At 42.2% G+C, this 27,303-nt stretch overlaps 2 protein-coding genes across 3 annotated transcripts in view; one reads left to right on the forward strand and one right to left on the reverse strand.

Annotated features, from left to right (window-relative positions):
* pkp3b (plakophilin 3b) overlaps positions 1-9,678 on the forward strand; it is a 78,714-nt gene extending 69,036 nt beyond the window's left edge. Inside the window, exons 12-13 of the mRNA XM_060911694.1 lie at positions 2,938-3,025; positions 7,022-9,678. Of these exons, the coding sequence (XP_060767677.1) occupies positions 2,938-3,025; positions 7,022-7,060 (127 nt within the window). The 3' untranslated portion in view covers positions 7,061-9,678. The remainder of the gene's footprint in view (positions 1-2,937; positions 3,026-7,021) is intronic.
* A 7,104-nt stretch (positions 9,679-16,782) lies between these two features.
* Positions 16,783-27,303, reverse strand: part of ano9b (anoctamin 9b) — a 36,207-nt gene continuing 25,686 nt past the window's right edge. For both annotated transcript variants that reach the window (XM_060911496.1, XM_060911497.1), the window contains exons 21-24: positions 27,059-27,181; positions 20,411-20,504; positions 19,918-20,030; positions 16,783-19,824 (exon numbers count right to left, since the gene is read on the reverse strand). In XM_060911496.1, coding sequence (XP_060767479.1) covers positions 19,782-19,824; positions 19,918-20,030; positions 20,411-20,504; positions 27,059-27,181 — 373 coding nt within the window. In that variant the 3' untranslated portion in view covers positions 16,783-19,781. The remainder of the gene's footprint in view (positions 19,825-19,917; positions 20,031-20,410; positions 20,505-27,058; positions 27,182-27,303) is intronic.

The following is a 27,303-nucleotide window of genomic DNA, read 5'->3' on the forward strand; positions in this document are numbered from 1 at the left end:
CGTCAGGACAGGAAACTCAAAGCAAGATGCCTTGAAAATAGACAATGCACAAGAAAAGAAATGAAAAACAAACGGGCAGAAACAGGAGTCAATGTTTGTGACCAAAATTTAAGAAATCGGCTGAAGGAAATGGGATTTACATACAGAAAAGCCAAACGTTAACCATCATTAACACCTAAACAGAAGAAAACAAGGTTACAAAGGGTTAAAGAGAAGGAGTCGTGGACTGTGGGTGATTGGATGAAAGTTATATTCAGTGATGAATCATGAATCTGCACTGGCCAAGGAGATGATGCTGGAACTTTTGTTTGGTGCTGTTCCAATGAAACGTATAAAGATGACTGCCTGAAGAAAACAAGCAAATTTCCACAGTCATTGATGATATGGGGTTGGATGTCAGGTAAAGGACCTGGGCAGATGGCAGTCATTACCTCTACAGTAAATGCACAGGTGTACATTGAAATTTTGGACACTTTTTTCTCATTCCAAAAGTACTTTTGGTGGTGATGAAGTCATTTTTCAGGATGATAATGCATCTTGCTACAGAGCAAAGAGCATTAAAACTTTTCTTCAGGAAAGGCAGATCAACTCAATGGCATGGCCAGCAAACGGTCTGGATCTCAATCCAATTGAAAATATCTCATCTCATCTCATCATCTCTAGCCGCTTTATCTTTCTACAGGGTCGCAGGCAAGCTGGAGCCTATCCCAGCTGACTACGGGCGAAAGGCGGGGTACACCCTGGACAAGTCGCCAGGTCATCACAGGGCTGACACATAGACACAGACAACCATTCACACTCACATTCACACCTACGGTCAATTTAGAGTCACCAGTTAACCTAACCTGCATGTCTTTGGAATGTGGGGGAAACCGGAGCACCCGGAGGAAACCCACGCGGACACGGGGAGAACATGCAAACTCCACACAGAAAGGCCCTCGCCGGCCCCGGGGCTCGAACCCAGGACCTTCTTGCTGTGAGGCGACAGCGCTAACCACTACACCACTGTGCCGCCCCCAATTGAAAATATATGGTGGAAATTGGGGGGGAAAAAAATCCATGACAAGGCTCCATCCTGCAAAGCTGATCTGTCAACTGCTATACAAGAAAGTTGGAACCTGACTGATAAAGAATATTTGTTTTTCATTAGTGAAGTACACGCCTCAAAGAATTCAAGCTGTCATAAAAGCCAGAGGAGGTACAGCAAAGTACTAATTGTGATTTTTTTTTTATTTTTATTTATGATTCCATAATTTTTTCCTCATCATTGAGTGATTCCATAATTTTTTCTTCTACTTGATCTTGAAAAAAATGTGCCATTAATTACAAAAAATTAATTACATTTTTTGAGGTATATTTTACAAAGCCAGAATGTTCAGCTATTAAATTAAATAATTTTGTGTCATATCTGTGTTTTTTTTTTTTTTTTTTTGTGCTACAAAGTAAAACAGCTGAATTAACATCCTCCAGGAGTAGTGATTCCATATTTTTTGCCAGGGGTTGTATATTAAATAAATAAATCATGATTATAAAATAAATTCATTGAAAGATGTGTAAAGTACTTTTATATAACAATAAATTGCTTAACAATTGTTGTAATAAATAAATTGCTTAACAATTGTTGTAATAATAATTGTTAATACAAAATTTGTATTAATTAACAATTATAATTATTATTACAACAATTGTTAAGCAACTTATTGTTATATAAAAGTACTTTACACATCTTTCAATGAATTTATTTTATCATGATTTATTTATTTAATATACATGTATTTATCAAAAGTGAGGTGATGTTGGGTGTGGGAGGTTTTTGCATGACCCAATAAAAATGACTTCAAAAAAGTAATATATGAGTAAAAGTTCACCAAATGCAACATCAGGAAAGTAGAAATTTTGAAAACACTTTCACAGTCATAACCCTACCCCCCATGCCACCTCCTGACCCCCTGACCCCTGACCCTCCTTTGCTACAATAATATAACCTCCACTCTTCTGGGAAGGTTTTCCACTACATTTTGGAATGTGGCTGTGAGGATTTGCTTATTCAGCCACAAGAGCATTAGAGAGGTCAAGCACTGATGCTGGGTGAGGAAGTGCCTGGCATGCAGTCAGCATTCCAGTTCATCCCAACGTTCATTTGGCGTTGAGGTCAGGGCTGTGTGGAGTTTGCATGTTCTCCCCATGTCTGCATGGGTTTTTTCTGGGTGCTCCGGTTTCCCCCACAGTCCAAAGACATGCAGGTTAGGCTAATTGGTGGCTCTAAATTGACCGTAGGTGTGAATGTGAGTGTGAATGGTTGTTTGTCTCTCTGTGTCAGCCCTGCAATGATCTGGCGACTTGTCCAGGGTGTACCTCGCCTCTCACCCATAGTCAGCTGGGATAGGCTCCAGCTTGCCTGTACTTCCCTGTACAGGATAAGCGGTGACAGATGATGGATGGATGGAAGCACTCATGGTGACTTCTTTGACATCCACTGAAGCACTGATTTCAAGTGGCACCTGGATGCAAAATTAGTTTTAAAATTGGTTTCTCCAATAAAACATCGAGTGTTTCTGCATTAAAATGAAGTGATTTGTTTCCCACAGTTAGGATCCAACAGAGACCTGGACAGAAATTCCACCCTTTCATATCCTGGCATAATAAAAGCCAATCTGTTCACGTCCCTTATGCTTCCTTTGCAGTCTTTAAGCAATCTGCCATGATGCAAATGAATTCAGGACACAAAAACACCTTCCTGTTATGTTACGATTTTAGTGTATCTAGAATATATTCTCTAGACATTTTACCTCCAGCTGCTCTCTGTTCAAACCTTTTGCCTCCACTCAAACTCCTGCACTGTGTCGTGTTCTCTGACTTATTCATTATTTAGCAGAATTGTCCTGTGTATTGTCCAGTGGGTGGTTCTCATGTTTCTGCTTTCCTTCTGTGTCTCAGTCCAGGGAAGGTGAAGGCAGCTAAGGCCGCCTCCACAGTGTTGTGTAACATGTTTCATTACAGCAAGCTTCATAAAGACTACAAGCAGGTGAGACTGAATGAATATAAAAACTGAGCCAGTCGCTTCAGTTAACCATAAGTAGAATATATAGATTTTTTTTTTTTCCTCAAACACAAAAGGTCTGTGGAAACTGCAGGACAGACGGTGCATTAAGAGATATCAACTGGTGCATTGTAGACACCGGTCGTATTTCTGTTGCTCAGGGTTTGTTTATTTTGCCATATTGTTCATCCTGCAAGGCTGATCAGTCTTTCCCACAGTTACATAACCGAGTTCAATCACTGGAAACCTGTTACTGATTAACATTTTACAGGATCCTCTTCAAATGCACAACACAGTCTATAAGAGGTAGTTTTATGCTCATCCTTTTATAAACCTTCACACATTTTAACTGTTCCAGCTTAATTAATGGCTGTATATTGAACGATGGTCAACTCACTGTTGCTTTTTTTTTTTCTTCCCACTTTACTATGCCATATTTTGTACCTATGCATACTATACTGCACTGAATTCTTGATTTAGGTTCGTCAGAAGATTGATTAATTTTCTATAACAGCAGCTCTGACAATAATCCGGCTGCAAGGCAAATCACAGGTTTATATTAATGCACTCATTTCAATACTGTATGCTATGGTTTCTATAGAAACAGGGATTTGTGTAGCAGATGGTCCATCACCATATCAGATTTTTAAAAAAAAATCGTTTGGAATCGTCTTTAGGAGAGATGTTTGCACTTTGCAGTTTTCTGTTATATAAAGCTGCATTTTATTTGTAACATCTTGTTAAGTTCTTTAAAGGGGAGGAAAAGAGAGGCTGGTGAGGGAACAACTGTTATATAGTGAAAACAGATGAACTTGTTTTGCAGATATTCCACATCATTAAGTGTAACTATAAACAGATAAAAAGTACGTCTTGAATTAAAAAAAAAAAAAAAGTCTCTGACTAAAGTCACAGTGATTTGCGCTAGCTATTACAAACTGGGACGGCTGGTCACCGTGCCCTATAGATCCAGAACAGTAAGAGATGGAGAATAACGCTTGGTGAGAAAGTTGTGCCCTGCCACAAAAAAAAAAGAGAAAAAATCATGAAAATTGACAGTTATAAATGATTTTGAAAAAAAAAATCCTGTTTTTCATGATCATTCTGGATCAGTGATCCAGATCACCACCAAAAGTCATAGCAACGTAATTCAGCCCAGAGATATTCTTCATGTGAAATTTGGTGGTGATTGGTTGAAAACTGAGGGAGAAATAGTGTCCAAAAAAAAAAAGTTAGGAGAATAATATAATAATAATAATAATAATAATAGGAGAAAAAGAAGAAAATGGAAAGATCCTGAGTGAGAGTCACAATTTGTGCCTGCGCTGCTCGTGTAAATTAATTAATTATGGGAGGTCCTGCTACAGGGAATTAACAAATTTGAGGTTCGAAACAGTAACTCTGCTTCACTTTGTATTACTGCTGCATCATTGGTTATTTTTATATAACAGTACCCCCCCCCCCCCCCCCCCCCCAGGTGTTTTATTGCTAACTTAATGAACAAACTTTATTTTTTTTCTTTAGTAGGAAGTACCTAACCAAAGTTTCATGGTTCATATGAGCACGCGGTGTTTAAACAATATAATAGGATCATGTTTGTGCTTCCAGAAGACATTTCTGAAGTAGTGATAGCACTGTTTTAGCTTGACATGACACTGAGCACACCTCCCTCATGATGCACTCTGACTTTTATAATGGCTTTGCTTAGATAAGTGCCGTGTGTGGAATGTGACCGGAATGCACACTGCATTGTTCCACCCGGTTACTGCAGCCTATGTATTAGCGCTGAGGCAGTTCTAATCTTCATGGTTCAACAATAGCCAACACCTTTCATCACAGGCTTGTGTAATGTCTGCCTGCAGTGCTACAGGGGTTTCACTGGGTGTGGACAAACAAGCTTGCCACTGATTTTTGTCCTATGTTTATTCCTGTTTGAAAAATTCAGGGTTTGTTTGTTTGTTTGTTTATTGTTCTATCTTTATTTAAGATTTGACATGGAGACTGTTGAAATTATCAGTATGTAGAGTACAAAAGTTTGCATCCCTCTTGACATGCTTTAATTTGTTTAAATGTGCCTTATCAAGGCAACTAAAACAGTCGACACATTTACTGCATCGAGTCATGTTTAAGACGAGAAAAGTTCAAACAGAGAAACCGTCTCTAGCAGTTAGGTGTGAGCCAGGAAATGTCAGTGGGGTTACAAACAGTTATCGCAAGACCTACAATAGATAATACTGAACTTTTACAGAGTTGAACAAAATTATAAAAGATTCCAAAGTGTTTAGGAAGACCCATACTAACAATGGAAAATCTTTAAATTTGTAAAAAAAAAAAAAAATAAATAAATAAAAATACATTATCAGAAAAAAAAACAAACTTTAAAATTCAGGATTTGGCAAAATCCAAAACAATCAGGAGACTGGGAAAAAAAAACCACACTTCAAGAAACGTATAAACCCTCTCAGATATTTTCTATCCACATTCACTGGATCTGAGCAAGCGTGTGTTCTGATTTGGCTACTGTACTACTAGGATATCGGCTCATATACCGTGAGTAGAGAAAAACAAAATGGCAGCGCATGTTGCTGAACCAACTGAGAATGAAATAAAAACTCCTACTTGAAAACAAAACCCCAAAAATACAAAAAAAACCAAAATATATGGAATAAAAATATTTGATGGTAAAAACACTTTTTTTTTCCCCCCAAGAATTATCGCATTTTTCACAAATTGTTACCGTCATTTCGCCAGTTTGTTTTACATTCTAAGTGGGAAATGTTGTCGGACGTTTTGTATAAAGTTTTTATGTATCGAATTTGCACAAAAAAAATGCTGTTTCTCAAAATCCAGTGAATGTGGATAGAATAAAAGTCATTCCACTCAGTCTCCTCGTACATGGCTTATAGCCAACTCGGTGCTACGCGCCTTGTTGGCTATCAACTCCTATACGACTCTATCTTGTAGAATAATTGTTTTTATATACATTATGAAATATCTAGTTGATCATTTCATTCTTAAGTATGGGGTTCCACGCCCCTATTAAGAGGAAAGCATCGAACTGATTTTTTGATGGCTTGACCGTATAACATCCATACGTATGTACATCACTACAGGGAACCCGATCATGAGTGCAAGGCAGTGTATCTCATAAACACTTGACCTCTGGACACCAAAATTTGTATCTTCATTTACATAAGATAGACGAGTTTTTATCCAGTGGTTATTTTTAAATTTGTGGGGTTTTTTTTTTTGTATTTTTAAAGTGTGATTATTTACTAACACATTTTACAGAAAATAGTCACGACAGCTTCATGTAAAACTAGTTAAAGCAGTTTTTGGTCCACAAGCTTGTTGGGCAGTTGACAGTTTCTGTCATGTAAGGGTGATAGATGGATGTAAGTGCAGGAAGAGTTTTATTGAAAGCACGCTAGCAAACGGAGACGAAGGCAGAGTTGAAAAACAGGCAGTGGTCAAATGAGGCACAGACAGGATATCCGAGGGAATACAATACTCACAGTCCAAAAACACAAACGGGGCCAAAACCAGAAAACTGACACAAAATACAAAGCTTGGTAACGTCAAACTCGGGATACAGAGCGTATATTCTGCAAAGTCTGTGTGTTACTGAGAGTCCTTATATGTATGCACGGTGATTATGCTCTAATCAGGAACAGGTGCATGGTAATTGGCCCTAATGGCACTGCGTGTCTGACAACACACGTGGCCGTGAAAGATATAACCAGACAACCGTTTGACTGTTTTGGCAGTGTCTAAATATCTATATTATCTTAATGTAATAATGAAGGAAAATCGGCAAACCTTAACTCACACTGCATGTCTTGTTGGTTGTCATTTTAAAGCAAGAGTATGCAAACTTGTGCACTCGTACTGTACATACAGCATGAATAGCTGAATAAACAAAATTGTGTGTTCTGTGAGCAGTACTTTACTGTTATTCCTTTTTTGTTCACTTCCATTTTGCAGAAGGGATTCACGAGACGAGACTTTACTGATACAATCTGATGTCACATTTTTGAAATACCAAATGTTTGGACCTGCGTGAAACTTCAAATTAACACAATAACCAAGTCGTCCATCAAGCTCAACATGAAGGGAGGTGTTCTGAGGATGTGCCTCAAACCTTTGGACTGAGATTGAGTACTTTTCTTTCTTTCTTTTTTTTTTCCCCCTCAAGTTTGACTGCTGTGGATTTCTGGGAAGAAGACTTTTTTTTTTCTTCCACTGGAGTGGGATGAAACTGGATGACGATTTTGGATCAGCACCATTTTATATAAGGAGTAATTAATATTGTGGACTGCTTTTGCTGACTTTCAATTCAGCAGCATGAGCATACACCCATCCATGATCACGATGAAGGAACTGGCGAGGAAAAGAAGGGTTGTGCTATGTCTAGTAGCCGTGTGTGTGTGTGTGTGAATGCTTTTATCTCTCAGTAGACATGACGCAGTGTTGAAGTATTCTTGGAGGGTTTTTCCCCCGTTTTATTTGTCATGAACATTTTCAACTGTTTTGGTTGCCCACAATATTTTAGACATTTTAGAGTTGTATTAAAATAAAAACAAAACCCTGTAAATTCATATTTGTTTCCTGGACAATCCGAAAGAAAGACACTCTAGTATTTTGAACTGGGACTGAATCTCAGTTGTGCCTTTGAGAAAAACAAGATTGTGTGTGTGTCATTTGGGATGGGATTTAATGTTAAGCTTGCACTGTAGCTCTCTTTTGTGAAGGGATGTACTTCTGGCTAGCCACCTAGTCACACAACATTTTCTTCTAAGCTTGTTGAGATGCTTAGCAGTGCTGTGTATGGGGACGGAAGAAGGAGAAGAAAAAAAGGTGGTGCCTAGTATAGTCATGCAGTTCCAAAGATTTGGAGTTGAAACAAAAAGGTATTTTAAATCAAGTTTATTTGCTCCTAATGCTTGATTTATTGCTGTTGCTTTTTCTCCATCACGCCGTAGGCTTTGCTGGTTGATGTTTATTAACCAAAGAGATTTGAGTGTTCACTTATTTTTGTCATAGAACGGTTTCAGCTTACAGTAACAAATTATTATTAGTATAGCATCTGTAACAGAACGGACTGAAACAAAAGTATATCATTATTACGAGACTGTAATGGTACTCTGACAATGTTTATCTTAACACATTAACCAAAAACATGGCGTCACGTTGCCAATTTAAACATTACACGTCCATTCTATAATTAAAGGTTCTGACTGCAAAGTTGAATTCTGGGCAAAAATGTTCTATTGCTGTTGGAGTTTCAAGATGTTTTGCCGAGATGATAAGTGTCCCACGTTTTATGATTCTAGAGATTGCCGAAGCATGTGAGCAACAATATTACATGACTACCGTGGGGCGTTTGATCTACTTTTAACCAAAGTAAGTCAGTGTGGGCAAAACATGGTGGACTTTGCTCTCCCGCCAGCGGAAAAGAAAAGGAAAGCCTGCCTAGTGAGTGTAACTGCAAGGTTAGAGGACATTATTTTTCTGGACAGATAACAACTAAATCATTCTAGCTAGCACTTAGCTATCTTAGCCTTAGAATGCGTGGGCTGAACTCCATGGTAGCGAATATGGAGTTATACACCTAAAGTTTTGATCTTACAGAGAAAGAAACGATAACAGAAAAGCACTAACAGAGAAAAGATGTCTGTTTTTTTGTTTCACGGATCTATTCGTGAACGTTAACCACAAATTCCATACCTGCGACACAAAACTCCGAGAAAGATGCAGAGTCGCAATGTTTTCCGCACATCGCCATCTTGGTGTGATGCAGTTCCATAGTTATGCTAATTAGTTAAAGCTCCTTGCATTCAGCTGTTTGTCGGGCCATACTGTTTACCTCAAGACGTAGGATATTTGGTCCCAAAACGGAGAAAAGCGACCCTCAACACGTCAAAATGATCACATCTCGTCTGAACGATATTGTTCTTGCGAGACATAGCCATGGGCAATAAAAAAAAAAAAGTGAAAGTTTCAGATGAGTTTGCAGTCAGCACCTTTTAACATCATGATCATCTCATAAAGACAACTGAACAAATTAACCTTCGACATTATTACCAGGATTAAAGTCGTATTTTGTTAGTTTTTACTAAAATTGTTTTAGCATGTTTACTTGTTTCACCTTGAACTTTCTCTCTCACGCTGATGACCATCTGTGTATCAAAAGCACATTGTTCCGGGTGATGTTTTCCAAACATGTGAGAAGATTTAAAGGTCGGCAGGATACACATTTCTCTCACTAGGCAGTGACCAGACAGACAACCCTTTACACAGTCTGTCTGTTGTATGAGTGCAAATGGTAATAGCTGTATGAAAAGGGTGTTTTGGAAAAATCATTGGAAATAACAGAAGACTGAGAGATGTGAAAGGAACAGATCAAAAACAGATGTCAGGAAGCTGATGGTCTTTAGCCAAAAATGCCGACCTTGGGGCTTGGCTTGACCTTATCTCGAATGCTTGTTATTATCTCTGTGTAGGCCATTGAGGGAGAATGATGGATAATGGGGGCAGAAAAAGAAGAGGGAGTTACATTGTGTAAAATATTGAGATAAATGAATGTCAGAGAGCGCAATATTATCAACCTTAATCTCAATAAAAAACACTTTCACAATTGACCACATTTCTGCATTTTTCCCCTCAAGGATTTACTGGAAAGATTACAATACACCATAAGACTATTTAAAAAAAAAAAAAAAAGCAGGGTTCCAAAAAAGTGAAAATTGCCTGAATCTTCTCATCTCATCTCATTATCTCTAGCCGCTTTATCCTGTTCCACAGGGTCGCAGGCAAGCTGGATCCTATCCCAGCTGACTATGGGCGAAAGGCGGGGTACACCCTGGACAAGTCGCCAGGTCATCACAGGGCTGACACATAGACACAGACAACCATTCACACTCACATTCACACCTACGGTCAATTTAGAGTCGCCAGTTAACCTAACCTGCATGTCTTTGGACTGTGGGGGAAACCGGAGCACCCGGAGGAAACCCACGCGGACACGGGGAGAACATGCAAACTCCGCACAGAAAGGCCCTCGCTGGCCACGGGGCTCGAACCCAGACCTTCTTGCTGTGAGGCGACAGCGCTAACCACTACACCACCGTGCCGCCTGCCTGAATCTTGGGATCCTTAAAATAGCTGCTCTGTACTATAATAACAGGTTCAAACATGGGACATTTAGTTAACAAGAGGCATTGGTGAATATTTTATTCACTCAGGTCAGACCAAAATGCAATGGATGGCCACTGATTATAGACAAGGTTATGCAGTTTAAAGTATAGATGCTTTTATATATAGTTTCAAGTTGCTCCATGTCAGAAAACGTTTGTGGCATTACTTAAAGATTTAGCAAGTGAAATAAAAATTAAACAAAAGAACAGTGATGCCAAGATTAAAGATGGACTTAGGAGGTGCAGTCAACAAATTTTGATGTTTAAAAAAAAAAAAAAATCTTAAATACAAAATCCCTTCACTTAAGTGGCTTCGAAAAAGCCATGCCCACAAAACATGCCAAGGCAAAAATACCTGAATACTAGTTTAAAAGGTGAAACTTTATGAAAATGATCTGTGACTGGGTTGCATGTTTGATGACCCCGCCATTGTGTTGTGAGCTTTTTTTTTCCCCTTTCCCTCCTCTCCTTCCTGCTTACAACCTGTAGCAGCTGCGAAGAGTCAAATTTTTTCATCAGCAAAAATTGTGAGAACAGAATGATGCCAAATGTTGCAAAACTTGAGCGTCTTTTAAAAAAAAAAAACAAATAAATGGAAAACATGCTCCTGCAGTCAATGCCAAGGCAGTTTTATGGGTATTTGTTTCAGTATGTTTAAAGCTCCTAAAATACCACACAATAAAAATCTAAAAATACAGTCCTGGGGGGGAATTATTTTAATCCTAGATTTAACATACCATCATAATTAAACCCAATCAGGCTGTAGCAGAAATTTTTACTTTTGGCTCAAATGTATGTACAATGGCATGCAAAAGTTTGGGCACCCTTACTGAAAATGTCTGTTACTGTGAATAGTTAAGTGAGCAGAAGATGAACTGATCACCAAAAGGCATAAAGATAAAGAGATTCATTTCCAGTGTTTTCTGCAAGATTTGTGTATTATTTTTGTTTTGTACAATTGGAGAGTGAAAAAAGAAAAGGAACACCATGCGAAAGTTTGGGCGCCCCAATACATTTGCATTCTCAGGTAACCTTTACCAAGGTTCCAGATCTTAATTAGCTTACTGAGCTGTGGCTTGTTCAAATTCTTTGTTAGGAAAGGGCAGATGATGCAGATTTCAAAGCTATGTAAATTCTCTGACTCCTCAAACTTGTCCCTAAAATCAACAGCCATGGGCTCCTCTAAGCAACTCCCTCGCATTCTGAATAATAAAATAATTGATCACAAAGCAGGAGAAGGCTACAAGAACGTAGCAAAGTGTTTTCAGGTAGCTGTTTCCTCAGATTGTAATGTTATCAAGAAATGGCAGTGTGCCAGCGGGGGCGTGGTCAAGCGCCGGTCTGTGACAGGAGGGCAGAGCCAGGGAAGGTGAGTGGCAGAATCACTACACCTGACGGTAATTAACCTGTGTTTGTGTGTCTTCCCAGTACCGCACCCTATTTAAGGAGGCAGAGGGAGAGCAGAGGAGAGCTCTTCCCGGGACAAGAACACAGCGCGTGTGTGTATTTACCAAATACGAACGATTGTTATACTGAAAAGTCTGGCAATAAAAGCCTGTTGTTGTTGTGGCCTACGCGGACCTTCGCCAGGCTGTCCTCCAGCGCGTGGGGCGCACACCAGAACAACAGCGCCAGCGCTTCGGCGCGCTGCGGTTGGAGGAAGTCGGCCGGCCGTTCGCGTTCGGCCAGCAGCTCCGGGACGCCTGCTGGCGGTGGCTGAGGGCCGACGATCGTGACACCGAGGGAATCATCGATCAGGTGGTGCTGGAGCAGTTCATCGCCCGCTTACCAGCCGGAACCGCAGAGTGGGTCCAGTGCCACCGCCCGGCGTCGCTGGATCAGGCAGTAGGACTGGCGGAGGATCATTTGGCGGCTGTTCCGGTGGCAGGACAGCCGACGACGTCTTCTCTTCTCTCCTCTCTCTCTTTCTCCCCTCCCTTCTGTGTCCTGTCCTCGCCCCATTCCCCCACCACGGAGACGGGGGCCGGCTCCACCCCAGCCGGCCCGCCGCACCCGCGGTGCCCTCTCGTTTCTCCCTTCTGTGTCTGTCTCTCCCCCCCCTCCCCCTCAGGTGAGTGAGCCCCAGAGCACCGGTGCAGAGGGAAAGCCCAGGCCAGTTTGCTGGCGCTGCGGGGAGCCGGGCCACCTGCAACAACAGTGCGCAGCAATGGAGGTGGGCGCGGTGGTACGGATCCCCGATGCGCCAGAGGCCACCCTTGATCGGGCCGGAGCATATTGCATACCGGTGAGTGTCCAAGGGGCTACATATCAGGCGTTGGTGGATTCTGGTTGCAATCAGACCTCGATCCGCCAAAGCCTGGTGCAAGACGAGGCATTGGGGGGAGCACAGGGGGGAGCACAGGGGGTGAAGGTGTTGTGTGTGCACGGGGATGTTCACAGCTACCCTTTGGTGTCGGTCCACATATTTTTCAGAGGGGAAAAATCTATGGTGAAGGCGGCGGTTAACCCTCGCCTTACCCACTCTTTAATTTTGGGGACTGATTGGCTGGGATTTCGGGGTTTAATGACACGCCTAGTAAAGAGTGGGTCCTGCCATTTGACAGGGGGAGGTCCCGGTGTCGCTTTGGCTGGAGCTGCTGTCGCAGAGCCGTCTACGTCATCTGCGCGACAGAGTGAGGAGCCGCCGGCTCCTCCTCTTTCTGTTGGGGAATCCCTCGCGGATTTCCCATTAGAACAATCGCGAGACGAGACTCTGCGACATGCGTTTGACCAAGTGAGAGTAATCGATGGTCAAACGCTCCAGCTGAACGCCACCCCGTCCTTCCCCTATTTCTCTATTATGAAGGATAGATTATACCGAGTGACGCAGGACACTCAGACGAAAGAGCGAGTCACACAGCTGTTAATTCCAAAGAGCCGCCGGGAATTAGTATTTCAGGCGGCTCACTTTAATCCCATGGCTGTACACCTAGGGCAGGATAAGACACTAGCCCAAATAATGGCCCGATTCTATTGGCCGGGGATTCGCGGCGATGTCCGTAGGTGGTGTACGGCGTGCCGCGAATGCCAGTTAGTAAATCCAGCGGCCATTCCAAAAGCGCCTTTGCGCCCCCTACCATTAATCGAGACCCCGTTCGAAAGAATTGGGATGGATCTCGTCGGGCCATTAGATCAGTCAACACGAGGGTAGCGCTTTATATTAGTTCTGGTGGACTATGCAACGCGATACCCGGAAGCGGTGCCTCTTCGCAATATCTCAGCACGCAGTATTGCGGAGGCCCTCTTCCACGTCATCTCCCGAGTTGGAATCCCGAAAGAGATTCTGACTGACCAAGGCACCTCGTGTATGTCGCGAACTGTATGGGCTATTAGGTATTAAGCCAATCCGCACCAGCGTTTGTCACCCACAAACGAACCCGGAGACGCTGGCGGGGGCCCCGGGAAGAGTTCTCTTTTCTTTGTGAAGGGCAGGGCGCCCTGGAATGGGTTCAACCCGAGATAGGGGCCCGCGCCCTGGAAAGCGCCGCGGTTCTGGCGGCGTCCGGTGAGCTCTCGCTGGCCCTTGAAAATCCGGGGGAGAGGGTGCAAGTCTCGCGCCGGGCCGTATCCATATCCGCGTGGAGAAGGGTTCCATGTGAACAGCAGTTGAACATGGGCCAGTGCGGTAACGCAAACGAAGGGCGGGGCGATGGCCTCCGCCGCCCCCAGCCGATCGAAAGGGAGTCGGGTTCAGATCCCCGAACCCGGAGTGGCGGAGATAGGCGCCGCGAGGCGTCCAGTACGGTATCTGGGCTTCCACTTGGGCAACGGGCAGGTGCGTCCCCAAATTAATAAGACAGCAGCGATTGCGGCCTGCCCGAGGCCCAAGACCAAAAAGGGGGTGAGACAGTTCCTGGGGCTGGCTGGCTACTATCGTAGGTTTATACCTAATTATTTGGACGTCACCAGCCCGCTGACTGACCTCACTAAAAAAGGGGTGCCAGATCTGGTCCAGTGGACGGAGCAGTGCCAGCGGGCTTTCTCTGAGGTAAAGGCTGCACTGTGTGGGGGGCCACTATTACACTCCCCTGACTTTTCTCTCCCTTTTGTGTTGCAGACCGACGCGTCGGACAGAGGGCTGGGGGCGGTGTTGTCCCAGGAGGTGGAGGGGGAGGACCGCCCCATCCTGTACATTAGCAGGAAGCTGTCGGTGCGTGAGGGGCGCTACAGCACTATTGAGAAGGAATGCCTGGCGATCAAGTGGTCGGTCCTCGCCCTCCGTTACTACCTGCTGGGGCGCCCCTTCACGCGCCCCTCCAGTGGCTCCACCGCATGAAAGATGCCAGCGCGCGGATCACCCATTGGTATCTGGCACTCCAACCCTTCAATTTCAAGGTGGTCCACAGGCCGGGGGCGCAGATGGTCGTGGCGGACTTCCTCTCCCGTCGGGGGGGGGGAGTCGGCTGCGGGCCAGACGGGCACCCGGCCTGAGTCGGGCAGCGGGGGCCGGTCTGTGACAGGAGGGCGGAGCCAGGGAAGGCGAGTGGCAGAATCACTACACCTGACGGTAATTAACCTGCGTTTGTGTGTCTTCCCAGTACCGCGCCCTATTTAAGGAGGCAGAGGGAGAGCAGAGGAAAGCTCTTCCCGGGACAAGAACACAGCATGTGTGTGTGTGTGTGTGTGTATGTATTTACCAAATACGAACGATTGTTATACTGAAAAGTCTGGCAATAAAAGCCTGTTGTTCCCTGAAGCTTTGTCCTGCCGTCCTCTGTGCTCCACCCACACCTAAGAGAGCGCTACAGGCAGTTAACAGAAACAGTGGATATCAAGGTGAGGTTTGAAAGATGGAAAAACTTTCTGGAAGAACTGCTTGTTGGATTGCTAGAAAGGCAAATAAAAACCCCTGTTTGACTGCAAAAGACCTTCAGAAAGATTTAGCAGACCCTGGAGTGGTGGTGCACTGTTCTACTATGCAGCGACACCTGAACAAATATGACCTTCATGGAAGAGTCATCAGAAGAAAACCGTTCCTGCGTCCTAGCCACAAAATTCAGCGTCTGAAGTTTGCAAATGAGCATCTAAATAAGCCTGATGCATTTTGGAAACAAGTCCTGTGGACTGATTAAATCAAAATAGAACTTTTTGGCCACAATGTGCAAAGGTACGTTTGTTGAAAAAAGGGGGCCAAAGTCCAGGAAAAGAACACCTCTCCAACTCTGAAGCATGGGTGTGGATCGATCGTGCTTTGGGGTTGTGTTGCAGCCAGTGGCACAGGGCACATTTCATTGGTCGAGGGAAGCATGGACTCGAATAAATACCAGCAAATTCTGGAAGTAAACATCACACCATCTGTAAAAAAGTTGAAGTTAAAAAGAGGATGGGTCCTACAATAAGACAATGATCCAAAACACACCTCAAAATCTACAATGGAATACCTCAAGAGGCACAAGCTGAAGGTTTTGCCCTGGCCCTCACAGTCTCATCTCATTATCTCTAGCCGCTTTATCCTGTTCTACAGAGTCACAAGTAAGCTGGAGCCTATCCCAGCTGACTACGGGCGAAAGGCGGGGTACACCCTGGACAAGTCGCCAGGTCATTACAGAGCTGACAGACACAGACAACCATTCACACTCACATTCACACCTATGGTCAATTTAGAGTCACCAGTTAACCTAACCTGCATGTCTTTGGACTGTGGGGGAAACCGGAGCACCCAGAGGAAACCCACGCGGACACGGGGAGAACATGCAAACTCCGCACAGAAAGGCCCTCGCCGGCCACGGGGCTCGAACCCGGACCTTCTTGCTGTGAGGCGACAGCGCTAACCACTACACCACCGTGCCACCCGCCCTCACAGTCCCCTGACCTAAACATCATTGAAAATCTGTGGATAGATCTCAAAAGAGCAGTGCATGCAAGATAGCCCAAGAAACTTGTAGAACTGGAAGCCTTTTGCAAGGACGAATGTGTGAAAATCCCCCAGGTAAGAACTGAAAGATTATTAGCTGGCTACAAAGTGTTTACAAGCTGTGATACTTGCCAAAGGGGGTGTTACTAGGCACCAACCATGCAGGGTGCCAAACTTTTGCTTCGGGCCTTTTTCCTTTTTTGTCATTTTGAAAATGTAAAAGATGAAAAATTGTTTTTGCTTAAAATATAAAGGGAATGAGTCATCTTTAACTTTATGCCTTTTGGAGATCATTTCATCTTCAACTTGCTTAACTGTTCACAGTAACAGCAATTTTGACCAGGGGTGCCCAAACTTTTGCATACCACTGTATGCTCATAAATACAGTTTATATGCTAAATATGATGACCTGGATATTAGCATATATACACAAGTGCACACAAATGCAAGCTGCATAGGAGGACACATGCATGCATTTGAGGAAGCATTTTAATGAGCTCTCTCCACACACACGTTATTTAAAATAACGCTCTCGTCATCTGTGTTAACTTCTGATAAGTAGAAATTGCACAGCCACAAACTATTAGCCTGTGCATTTATGTATAAATGTTAAAAGAGGAGCTTAATGTGTCTTTGGTCGAAATGTAGTGAGGATGATACAAAAATGCAATAACATGGACACCTGCTGGACAATGGAGAGTGAAGGGACTGTTGAATTTATTCTGAATGCTCACTGATCTCCATAGTGAAACTTGATTTATATAGTTTCTAGTATCTGCATGTATTGTGCAGTAATCAACAACGACCCAAACTCTGAAGGTGAGTTTAGGGAGATATATATATATATATATATATATATATATATATATATATATATATATATATATAAATAAAAAATTGTACAATACATCAGTCACTATCTACATATTACTGAAAAGAAACTGTACGTGAAAAATACATGATGTCCTTAGACACCTATAAAACATGGGGGGGAGACAATACAAAACCATACATTTTCATTTGGCCTCCTCATAATGCATTATCATCTAAAACATTTCAGACCTGAATAGAATTCCATATGACAGGAAAATTGTGGATTTCATACATTCACAGTTCTTGCAACACAGTTTAAACTTACAGCTATACAACCACAATTTAATTTCACTCCTATAACCCAATGTTCTCCCTTCATACTGTATGTACAAAATAATAATAATACATAAAACACAACTTGTAAACTGCAAACTGTTCTGGGATCCAGTCAGGCATTGTCGTAACTTACTGCATGCACAAAATCAGTTGCCTAAAATAAAAGTGTTTGCTAATGGAATCTACGTTTCTCATGATGCCACTGTTCAACCTTGCCATTACTGGCATCAAGTGGTGATAATATGAATAGCATTCAATATTAACTAGATTCAATCTTAAGAGATTTTATAGTGTAGTTCTAAACTTGATTCATTTAACCTCCTGTGAGAAAATGAACAATATGAATTAGGATAACATGGAAAAGGGTAATTATCATCATCCACTATAGAATTGTAAACAAATCACTGTGCAATTTGTGGGTTACATGTTCAGAAAAAAAAGGGGGGGGGGGTTAACCATGCATTGCTGGGGTGGCACTCAAGCGAAAGTGCAGCTAAAAGGTTATTACATCTCATCTCATTATCTCTAGCTGCTTTATCCTGTTCTACAGGGTCGCAGGCAAGCTGGAGCCTATCCCAGCTGACTACGGGCGAGAGGCGGGGTACACCCTGGACAAGTCGCCAGGTCATCACAGGGCTGACCCATAGACACAGACAACCATTCACACTCTCATTCACACCTACGGTCAATTTAGAGTCACCAGTTAACCTAACCTGCATGTCTTTGGACTGTGGGGGAAACCGGAGCACCCAGAGGAAACCCACGCAGACATGGGGAGAACATGCAAACTCCGCACAGAAAGGCCCTCGCCAGCCACGGGGCTCGAACCCGGACCTTCTTGCTGTGAGGCGACAGCGCTAACCATTACACCGCCGTGCCACCCAGGTTATTACATGTCAAGTAATTTCAAAAGTTACACCATATCCACATTTCCAGAGAACACCGTTCCCTGCCCCCTCTAAAATCTCATTTATTATTGAAGGTTGCTTTTTAAAATGTTAACTAGCTGTATTAAGCTTGCCAAAATAACCATCCTGCACCATTTACCCCTAAAACAAATATTTTAGTTTTCAAATACTTAAAAAAATAAATTCTTTAAATGCCTTTTCTGCAGTCATGTGAAAAATAAGTGCAGCCCATGGAAACTGTAGACTTTAATATATTTAAACAAGCAAACATTTCACTCTCTGATATGATGCCTATTGATAAAGATTAGATAATCCAACAAATGACACAAAATTGACATTCTGTAGTCACTTTCATAACTTGGAAAAAAAAAAAAAAAGACACCCTTACAAATCCATAACATTAGAATCAGGTGGTCCAGATTAGGTGCCATTGGTTTGAATCCCCTGCAGGTAGAACCTGCCTTATTTAAACCTGACATCTAGGATCTGGTGTTCTCTTTGTTACTGAAGTGTGTGGCTTCATCATGCCAAGATCTAAAGAGCTCTCTAAGGACCTCAGAAAAAAACAAAAATACTTACAAAGCGCTCATAGCAAAAGAGTTCTGAGCGCTAAATATACAATATGTAAATACAACTGCAGATTTGTCCAGGACTGGCCGCTCCAGCAAATTCAGCCCAAAAACAGACTGTGTGATGCTAAAAAAAAAGTCTCCAAGAACCCCAAAATTTGATCACTGGATTTGAGTTAACTCTTGTAACTGTTGGTGTCAAAGTGCAAACATCTACAATCAGAAAGAGATTGGACAAATTTGACCTGCATAGGAGGCGTACCAGGAAAAAGCCTTTGCTGTCCAAAAGGAATGTTAAATGTGAAATGTAAAAGACAAGGCCTTATGGAATAATGTGCTCTAGCCACAATAAGACACTACGTGTGAAGTGCAGACCAAAAACAGCTCTTCAGGAGAAGAACCTCATACCAACTGTGAAGCATGGTGGTGGAAATGTTATGGTTTGGGGTTGGCAATACTAGCTTCTGAAGCCAAGGGTGTACTTACTTTCTCTACAGAAGAAAGTTACATCTATCGATATTTTTGTTGAATAAATGATTCATCTCATCTCATTATCTCTAGCCGCTTTATCCTGTTCTACAGGGTCGCAGGCAAGCTGGAGCCTATCCCAGCTGACTACGGGCGAGAGGCGCGTAGCCACTACACCACCGTGCCGCCCTGAATAAATGATTGAAAGAGCTAATTTTCCTTGTTGTTTTGTTCATCACCTTTATCTGTAGGCACTGTATCAAAAGAATAAAATGTTTGCTTGTTTAAAGATATCGAGAAAAGTTGAGTTTCCATGGGGTTTACTAATTTTTTCACATGCCTGTACCGTATGTCTAATAATGTTATGAAGTGTATGAGAGTCTTGGCTAGCAAAACAAAATGGACATGTAATTAGTGGACAATACTAACGCAGTCCTGACCTTTAGTTGTAATACAAATCAAGGCTGCGATCTGTTTCTCTCATCTCTCCATCATTTACATCTGACGCAGTATCTACATATTTGCATCATCTGTGCACACACAGTCCTTGTAAGAACTTCAGTTTTTCCAAGAATGGCATTCACAAAAGACCTTTGTGAATTAAACATCAGTGGTCCTGTTGTCATATTGTGCACTCAGTTCCCTAAAGACAATAAAATGGGAGAAAAGCCACTTAGAGCAATGACAAAATGGAGAACAAGAAAGAATAATCCAAAGGTCTGTCGACATCACTCACTGTAATTCGCGTTTCAGCCTGCTCATTTTGTCATGTAGCCTGCTGTTCTTCACCCGTATGGGATTATCTGGCACAAACCAGGCAATAATAAACTTGCATATGACTAAAACATGCTGTTGAGAAGAAGAGGGAAATCAGAGTGAACTCTTACAGTATTTACAGGAAAGTGGTCCTTTGCTTGAGCATAAATTCTGATGTGTATTTGAAAAGCTAGCCGATCAGTTAGCATGATGCTGTCCCAACTAGCATGAACCCGATATTTATTCAGTATTAGAAATTACAGCAACTGTATGCAATATATTTCTCCAATCAAGAGAATATAAGCCCTGGATTATTGTAAGATGTAAAGAAAGAGCGCTTTCATTTGAAAGTAAAATTCTAAGGTGTTCATATCACATTTCTATAAGACGTACAATGTAGAAAAAATTGGATTAGAAAGGAATAAAACAGATACTAATATGTACAGTGTGATAAACAGGGCTAACAATCATACCTCGAACAAGATGACAAAAGCAAAGCGGGCTGCTAGTACGAGCCAGTGCTGTGAGGTGAAGCTCTGGTTGTTTTCAGTGTGGTAGGCTTTGTAGCTGGAGAACAACAAATGCTTGTTAGTGAAGCTTTTCTCAGTTCATTGCTCTTTAGCCAGCTCTATTATTGCTAATTCCGTTAGATGTCATTTCTCCCTAAAATCTGACACCAGTTTTACAGGCATTAGTGTACCAACGGGCGACACGGTGGTGTAGTGGTTAGCGCGGTCACCTTACAGCAAGAAGGTTCTGGATTCAAGCCCAGTGGCTGATGGGGGCCTTTCTGTGTGGAGTTTGCATGTCCTCCCCGTGTCTGCGTGGGTTTCCTCTAAGTGCTCCGGTTTCCCTCACAGTCCAAAGACAAGCTGTTAGGCTAACTGGCTACTCTAAATTGTCCATAGGTGTGAATGGTTGAGAGGAGAAAATCTCTATAATAATCCAGTAGAAGGCAACAGGAAAACACTACTGTAATTATTCCCGAATAACTTTGATGGCTGAAGCCGTCAGAGCGGCCACGTCACTGTAGTGATATTCCACATAGATAGATGTAGATAGTGTACCAACTTCCCATCTTCAGTTTATTTGACAGGTTCTACAATGTTTATGCTGTGTATACACACACCAGTAAAAAGTTTGGACACCCCTTCTAATTCAATTTTTTATTTTTAATAAAAGGATTGAAATCCTTTCATTTCTCTTCACTTAGTTGAGCAATTCTTGACAATATGGACTGTCTGTCCATCCATCCATCCATCCATCCATCCATCCATCCATCCGTCCGTCATCTGTAGCCGCTTATCCTGTCTTACAGGGTCGCAGGCAAGCTGGAGCCTATCCCAGCTGACTATGGGCAAGAGGCAGGGTACACCCTGGACAAGTCGCCAGATCATCGCAGGGCTGACACATAGACACAGACAACCATTCACACTCACATTCACACCTACGGTCAATTTAGAGCCACCAATTAGCCTAACCTGCATGTCTTTGGACTGTGGGGGAAACCGGAGCACCCGGAGGAAACCCACGTGGACAACATGCAAACTCCGCACAGAAAGGCCCTCGCCGGCCGCTGGGCTCGAACCCAGGACCTTCTTGCTGTGAGGCGACAGTGCTAACCACCATGCCACCCCAAATAGGGCTATTTACTGTTGGATGTTCTCAAATGCAGTAAGAAGGCGAGAAATTGCACTGATTAACTTTTGACAAGGCACCTGTTAATTGAAAAGCATTCCAGGTGACTACCTCCTGAAGCTGGTTAAGATAACGCCAATAGTGTGCAAAGCGTCATCAAGATAAACACTGGCTACTTTGAAGAATCAAAAATATCTAACATATTTCAATTTGACATTTCTTTATTTCCCACATAATTCCATACATGTTCAATATTGGGCGGCACGGTGGTGTAGTGGTTAGCGCTGTCGCCTCACAACAAGAAGGTCTGGGTTCGAGCCCAGCGGCCGGCGAGGGCCTTTCTATGTGGAGTTTGCATGTTCTCCCCGTGTCTGTGTGGGTTTCCTCCGGGTGCTCCGGTTTCCCCCACAGTCCAAAGACATGCAGGTTAGGTTAATTGGTGACTCTAAATTGACTGTAGGTGTGAATGTGAGTGTGAATGGTTGTCTGTGTCTATGTGTCAGCCCTGTGATGACCTGGCGACTTGTCCAGGGTGTACCCCGCTGTAAGTACAACAGCGCCACGGCCACTTTAAGAAACTACAGATCCCATCAACCAACTTCTGCGTTGACCTACGTCATGCCTGGGCGGGATCATCTACGTCACTTCTTCCATGAGCCTATAAGTGACGCAACCACCGTCCCTTTAAGAAACTACAGATCCCATCGGCCACTTCCGCGATGGCCTACGTCACGCCGGGGCGGGATCACCTACGTCACATCCTCAATGAAGGCATAAGTAACTGAGCAACACTTCCGACTTCCTCTTTGGTGCTGTGAAACTCGTCGCAACTGGCGCGTTCTGCAGAGATAAAGAGGCTCGCTCACCAGAGCATCCAAGAAAAGACGTCTTTCTCCTGAGAAAAACAATTCAGCGTGGTTTTTGTTTACCCTTGGCCACGGTAGAACTACTTAAATTGTGCTCTCTCGGTTGAGCTACAACCGGTTTTGTTTGTCTATTGATAGTAACGTTATGAACTGCTGCCCAGACAGTTCATTTATAATTAGAAGCGACTGGATCCTTCTAATTAAAAAGCTGTGCACATTGTTGGTTAGAGACTTTCTTCCCACGAACTACAAGCGTCGGACCAAGAATTCTCTGTTTTCTACAGAAGCGACTCACGTGCTCCTGTGGACTCCGAAAGTTTCGGAACATCCTCATAATCTTACGTCAAGGCAAGATACAGAAGTAAGAGACTGGCATTTGGGCAGAAAAACTAGTCTTAGGAATTAGCTTTATGAAGAAGTGTGAATTTAAACTCAGGAACGGTTTAATTGTTTACACTGTAGACACGCAGCGTGTTGAATTGATTGTTCCATTTTGTTTTGATCTCTCAATTGCTTAATAGATAGGCTTTTGCATGCTGTCCTCCATTCCTTTCTAACCCTTAATTTCATTATTACACATATTTTGACCTCATCAAGATTTCAGTGGATTTAGTAGCGTTATAAGCTAGCTTAGCTAGCAACACACGGCTAATTAAGCTAGGCTAACCTCTTGTTTAGGCCACAAGGCCTACACCACATGGTCACAAGACCTCACACCCACAAACACACCTTAGTTAGCAACAGAGCTAATCCTTTGTTCTACTCGGATAACATTCCTTTGTCTTAGCTAGCAACCAAGCTAGGCCTCCACCACGTGGACACACGCACACACACACATATCTTAGCTAGCAACTAAAGCTAACTCTTTTGTTCTACTTAGAAACACGTGGTCACCTCCCCCTACACTCTCACACACACACACACACATGCTCATCCAGTATATATCATATTTGTATACATTTCAACTGCCATTATTCATTTTTATCTTTGTTATAATAAATTCAATTATTATTGAAAGTGTGTGTCTGTTGTTGTGCCTAATATTTTTGAAGTAGCCCAATCTCAAAAGAATTCCAAGGTGCATACGAGTTATGTAATACGGTAAGTGATCATAATAATTTGGAATATACCATAATTTAGCTGTTTGGTAATTTATTATTAAGCACCAAAATTAATGGTATTGTTTAATGAGACTGATTCAATGAGACTGATTTAATGAGATTATTAATGAGACAGATTTAATTAGATTGATCACTTAATTCCAATTGCACCTACACCGCCTTTCGCCCGTAGTCAGCTGGGATAGGCTCCAGCTTGCCTGCGACCCTGCAGAACAGGATAAAGTGGCTAGAGATAATGAGATGTTCAATATTTTATAGCATTCATGTCTTCAGTATTGCTCTACAATGTAGAAAATAGTCAAAACACAGAAAAACCTACGAATGAGAAGGTGTGTCCAAACTTTTGACTGCTACTGTATACATCACATTGCCTGAATTCTTGAATCTGATTTGCCAGAAGATAAACTTGATAAGTTTTCTATAAGAGCACCTCTGACAATAGGCCTGAGTGTAAAGCAAATCACAGGTTTATAATAATGTGCTCTTTTCCTATAAACAGCCTGTCCCATGTTTTCATCCTTACATTTTCTCACAATATTCTGAAATAGTTATTTACTTCTGAATTGTCTTAGAACATCACCGACACATTTCCAGTTAGAAGAAAATTTACACTATGAAAACGTGTGTTAAATGTTCTGACAAGTACCACTTTTATTTTTATTGGTACATCACTCCTGTAAAAGAAAAAAAAAAATTAGGACTGCTCTGTATGATTTTCATCTCGCACTGACACCTGCAATCAAGTTTCCCATCTGAACAGAAAAGTGCTCTTTTATGCTCCATTCATTCTGTCTGTACATTTGTTTAAACAGGAGTTACTAAGATACTGAGAGTGTTGGCTATAGTCATACAGTCAAGAGTCAATTATTATGAAATTTAGCTCGTGTTAGCTGCCTTAGTTTATACCATCACTTTGTTCACTCATGTTGATTTGTTAGTTATATCAGTACAATGAGCTAGCTTAGACATGACTTCACGTGCATATTGAAAAGTGTTCATGAGGCTTATTTGTCATGTCCAGAACTGTCCATCACCAGAAACGGCATTGTTAATTATTATACATACAGAACACTTCTTCAATAGAATAAAAACATGCGTTCTATTCCCTTCTAGCGGGTTTCATTCATTTGGTTTGATAGCATGCAATATTGTTTGCATATCGCTTATCCTACGTGTATTACATCACTCTACCGAGTGGAGAATGAGCGTCGAATATGGTTTACGATATTGCATGGTTGTCAAGGCAACATGACATCACATGTCGGAGACGCAAAACTTCTGCACTAGTGAGCGACTGTGGCAATTTGTAAACAAACATGGCCACCAGGTTTGCTTCATTAAATACAGAAGATTTTGAGAGAATTTTGAAAGAGAAAGACACGTTGCACACCCGGAAGGAATGTGTGTATAATTATAATAAATATTAGCTGGCTTTTTTTTCATGGTATATCAGATATATTCCATTCAGCTAGCATGATGGTGAACTCATCTTCAACTCGTTCAATATTACGCTAGCTGAATGGAATATATCTGATATAACACTCAACACCAGCCAATATTATTTAAATAATGCATTTATCATGAGGAAACATATTGGGGGAGATATCAATCAACTGACTTTGTAAACATGACCGAACACTATTCCTAAAAATAATTTGTGGAGATTAATTTAAAATGTAAGTTTGGCCTGTGTTCCAGTCACTAACATGGGAATGGGCGGGGTTAAAAGTTGTACTGCAGTCAGTCAGTCATGAGAGGGCCTCAGAGACATTTTGGCTTCACTTTTTCCACCCTTGTTACAGCATACAGTGGTGCTTGAAAGTTTGTGAACCCTTTTTAGAATTTTCTATATTTCTGCATAAATATGTCCTAAAACATCATCAGATTTTCACACAAGTCCTAAAAGTAGATAAAGACAACCCAGTTAAACAAATGAGATGAAAATATTATACTTGGTCATTTATTTATTGAGGAAAATGATCCAATATTACATATCTGTGAGTGGCAAAAGTATGTGAACCTCTAGGATTAGCAGTTAATTTGAAGGTGAAATCAGAGTCAGGTGTTTTCAATCAATGGGATGACAATCAGGTGTGAGTGGGCACCCTGTTTTATTTAAAGAACAGGGATCTATCAAAGTCTGATCTTCACAACACGTTTGTGGAAGTGTATCATGGCACGGACAAAGGAGATTTCTGAGGACCTCAGAAAAAGCGTTGTTGATGCTCATCAGGCTGGCAAAGGTTACAAAACCATCTCTAAAGAGTTTGGACTCCACCAATCCACAGTCAGACAGCTTGTGTACAAATGGAGGAAATTCAAGACCATTGTTACCCTCCCCAGGAGTGGTCGACCAACAAAGATCACTCTACAAGCAAGGCGTGTAATAGTCGGCGAGGTCACAAAGGACCCCAGGGTAACTCCTAAGCAACTGAAGGCCTCTCTCACATTGGCTAATGTTAATGTTCATGAGTCCACCATCAGGAGAACACTGAACAACAATGGTGTGCATGGCAGGGTTGCAAGGAGAAAGCCACTGCTCTCCAAAAAGAACATTGCTGCTCGTCTGCAGTTTGCTAAAGATCACGTGGACAAGCCAGAAGGCTATTGGAAAAATGTTTTGTGGACGGATGAGACCAAAATAAAACTTTTTGGTTTAAATGAGAAGCGTCATGTTTGGAGAAAGGAAAACACTGCATTCCAGCATAAGAACCTTATCCCATCTGTGAAACATGGTGGTGGTAGTATCATGGTTTGGGCCTGTTTTGCTGCATCTGGGCCAGGACGGCTTGCCATCATTGATGGAACAATGAATTCTGAATTATACCAGTGAATTCTAAAGGAAAAATGTCAGGACGTCTGTCCATGAACTGAATCTCAAGAGAAGGTGGGTCATGCAGCAAGACAATGACCCTAAGCACACAAGTCGTTCTACCAAAGAATGGTTAAAGAAGAATAAAGTTAATGTTTTGGAATGGCCAAGTCAAAGTCCTGACCTTAATCCAATCAAAATGTTGTGGAAGGACCTGAAGCGAGCAGTTCATGTGAGGAAACCCACCAACATCCCAGAGTTGAAGCTGTTCTGTACGGAGGAACGGGCTAAAATTCCTCCAAGCCGGTGTGCAGGACTGATCAACAGTTACCGCAAACGTTTAGTTGCAGTTATTGCTGCACAAGGGGGTCACACCAGATACTGAAAGCAAAGGTTCACATACTTTTGCCACTCACAGATATGTAATATTGGATCATTTTCCTCAATAAATAAATGACCAAGTATAATATTTTTGTCTCATTTGTTTAGCTGGCTTCTCTTTATCTACTTTTAGGACTTGTGTGAAAATCTGATGATGTTTTAGGTCATATTTATGCAGAAATATAGAAAATTCTAAAGGGTTCACAAACTTTCAAGCACCACTGTATATAGTCATTGGCTGGGTTTGAGAAAGTTTTGGTCTGTTCCATGACAAATATAAGTAAATATTTTGCAGACCCTCACCTGCACTGAGTTATATTTACTCCATGCTCATTCACCATCTGCTCGTAGGTGAAGTCGTTATGCACATCTGCATCAGACAAGTACGCGGTGCTGAGGGTATAGTCAGTGTAGCCTGCCATACACCTGATGAAGACAACATTTACATAAAAGCGCTTAGCTATTTTTCTACAGACTTTTCAAGCACTTAAATATCAAGCCTACAACACAGATTAGTGTACACTACCGTTCAAAAGTTTGGGGTCACT

The sequence above is a fragment of the Neoarius graeffei genome, chromosome 27 (genome assembly GCF_027579695.1).
Source record: "Neoarius graeffei isolate fNeoGra1 chromosome 27, fNeoGra1.pri, whole genome shotgun sequence".
NCBI classification, from domain to species: Eukaryota; Metazoa; Chordata; class Actinopteri; order Siluriformes; family Ariidae; genus Neoarius; species Neoarius graeffei.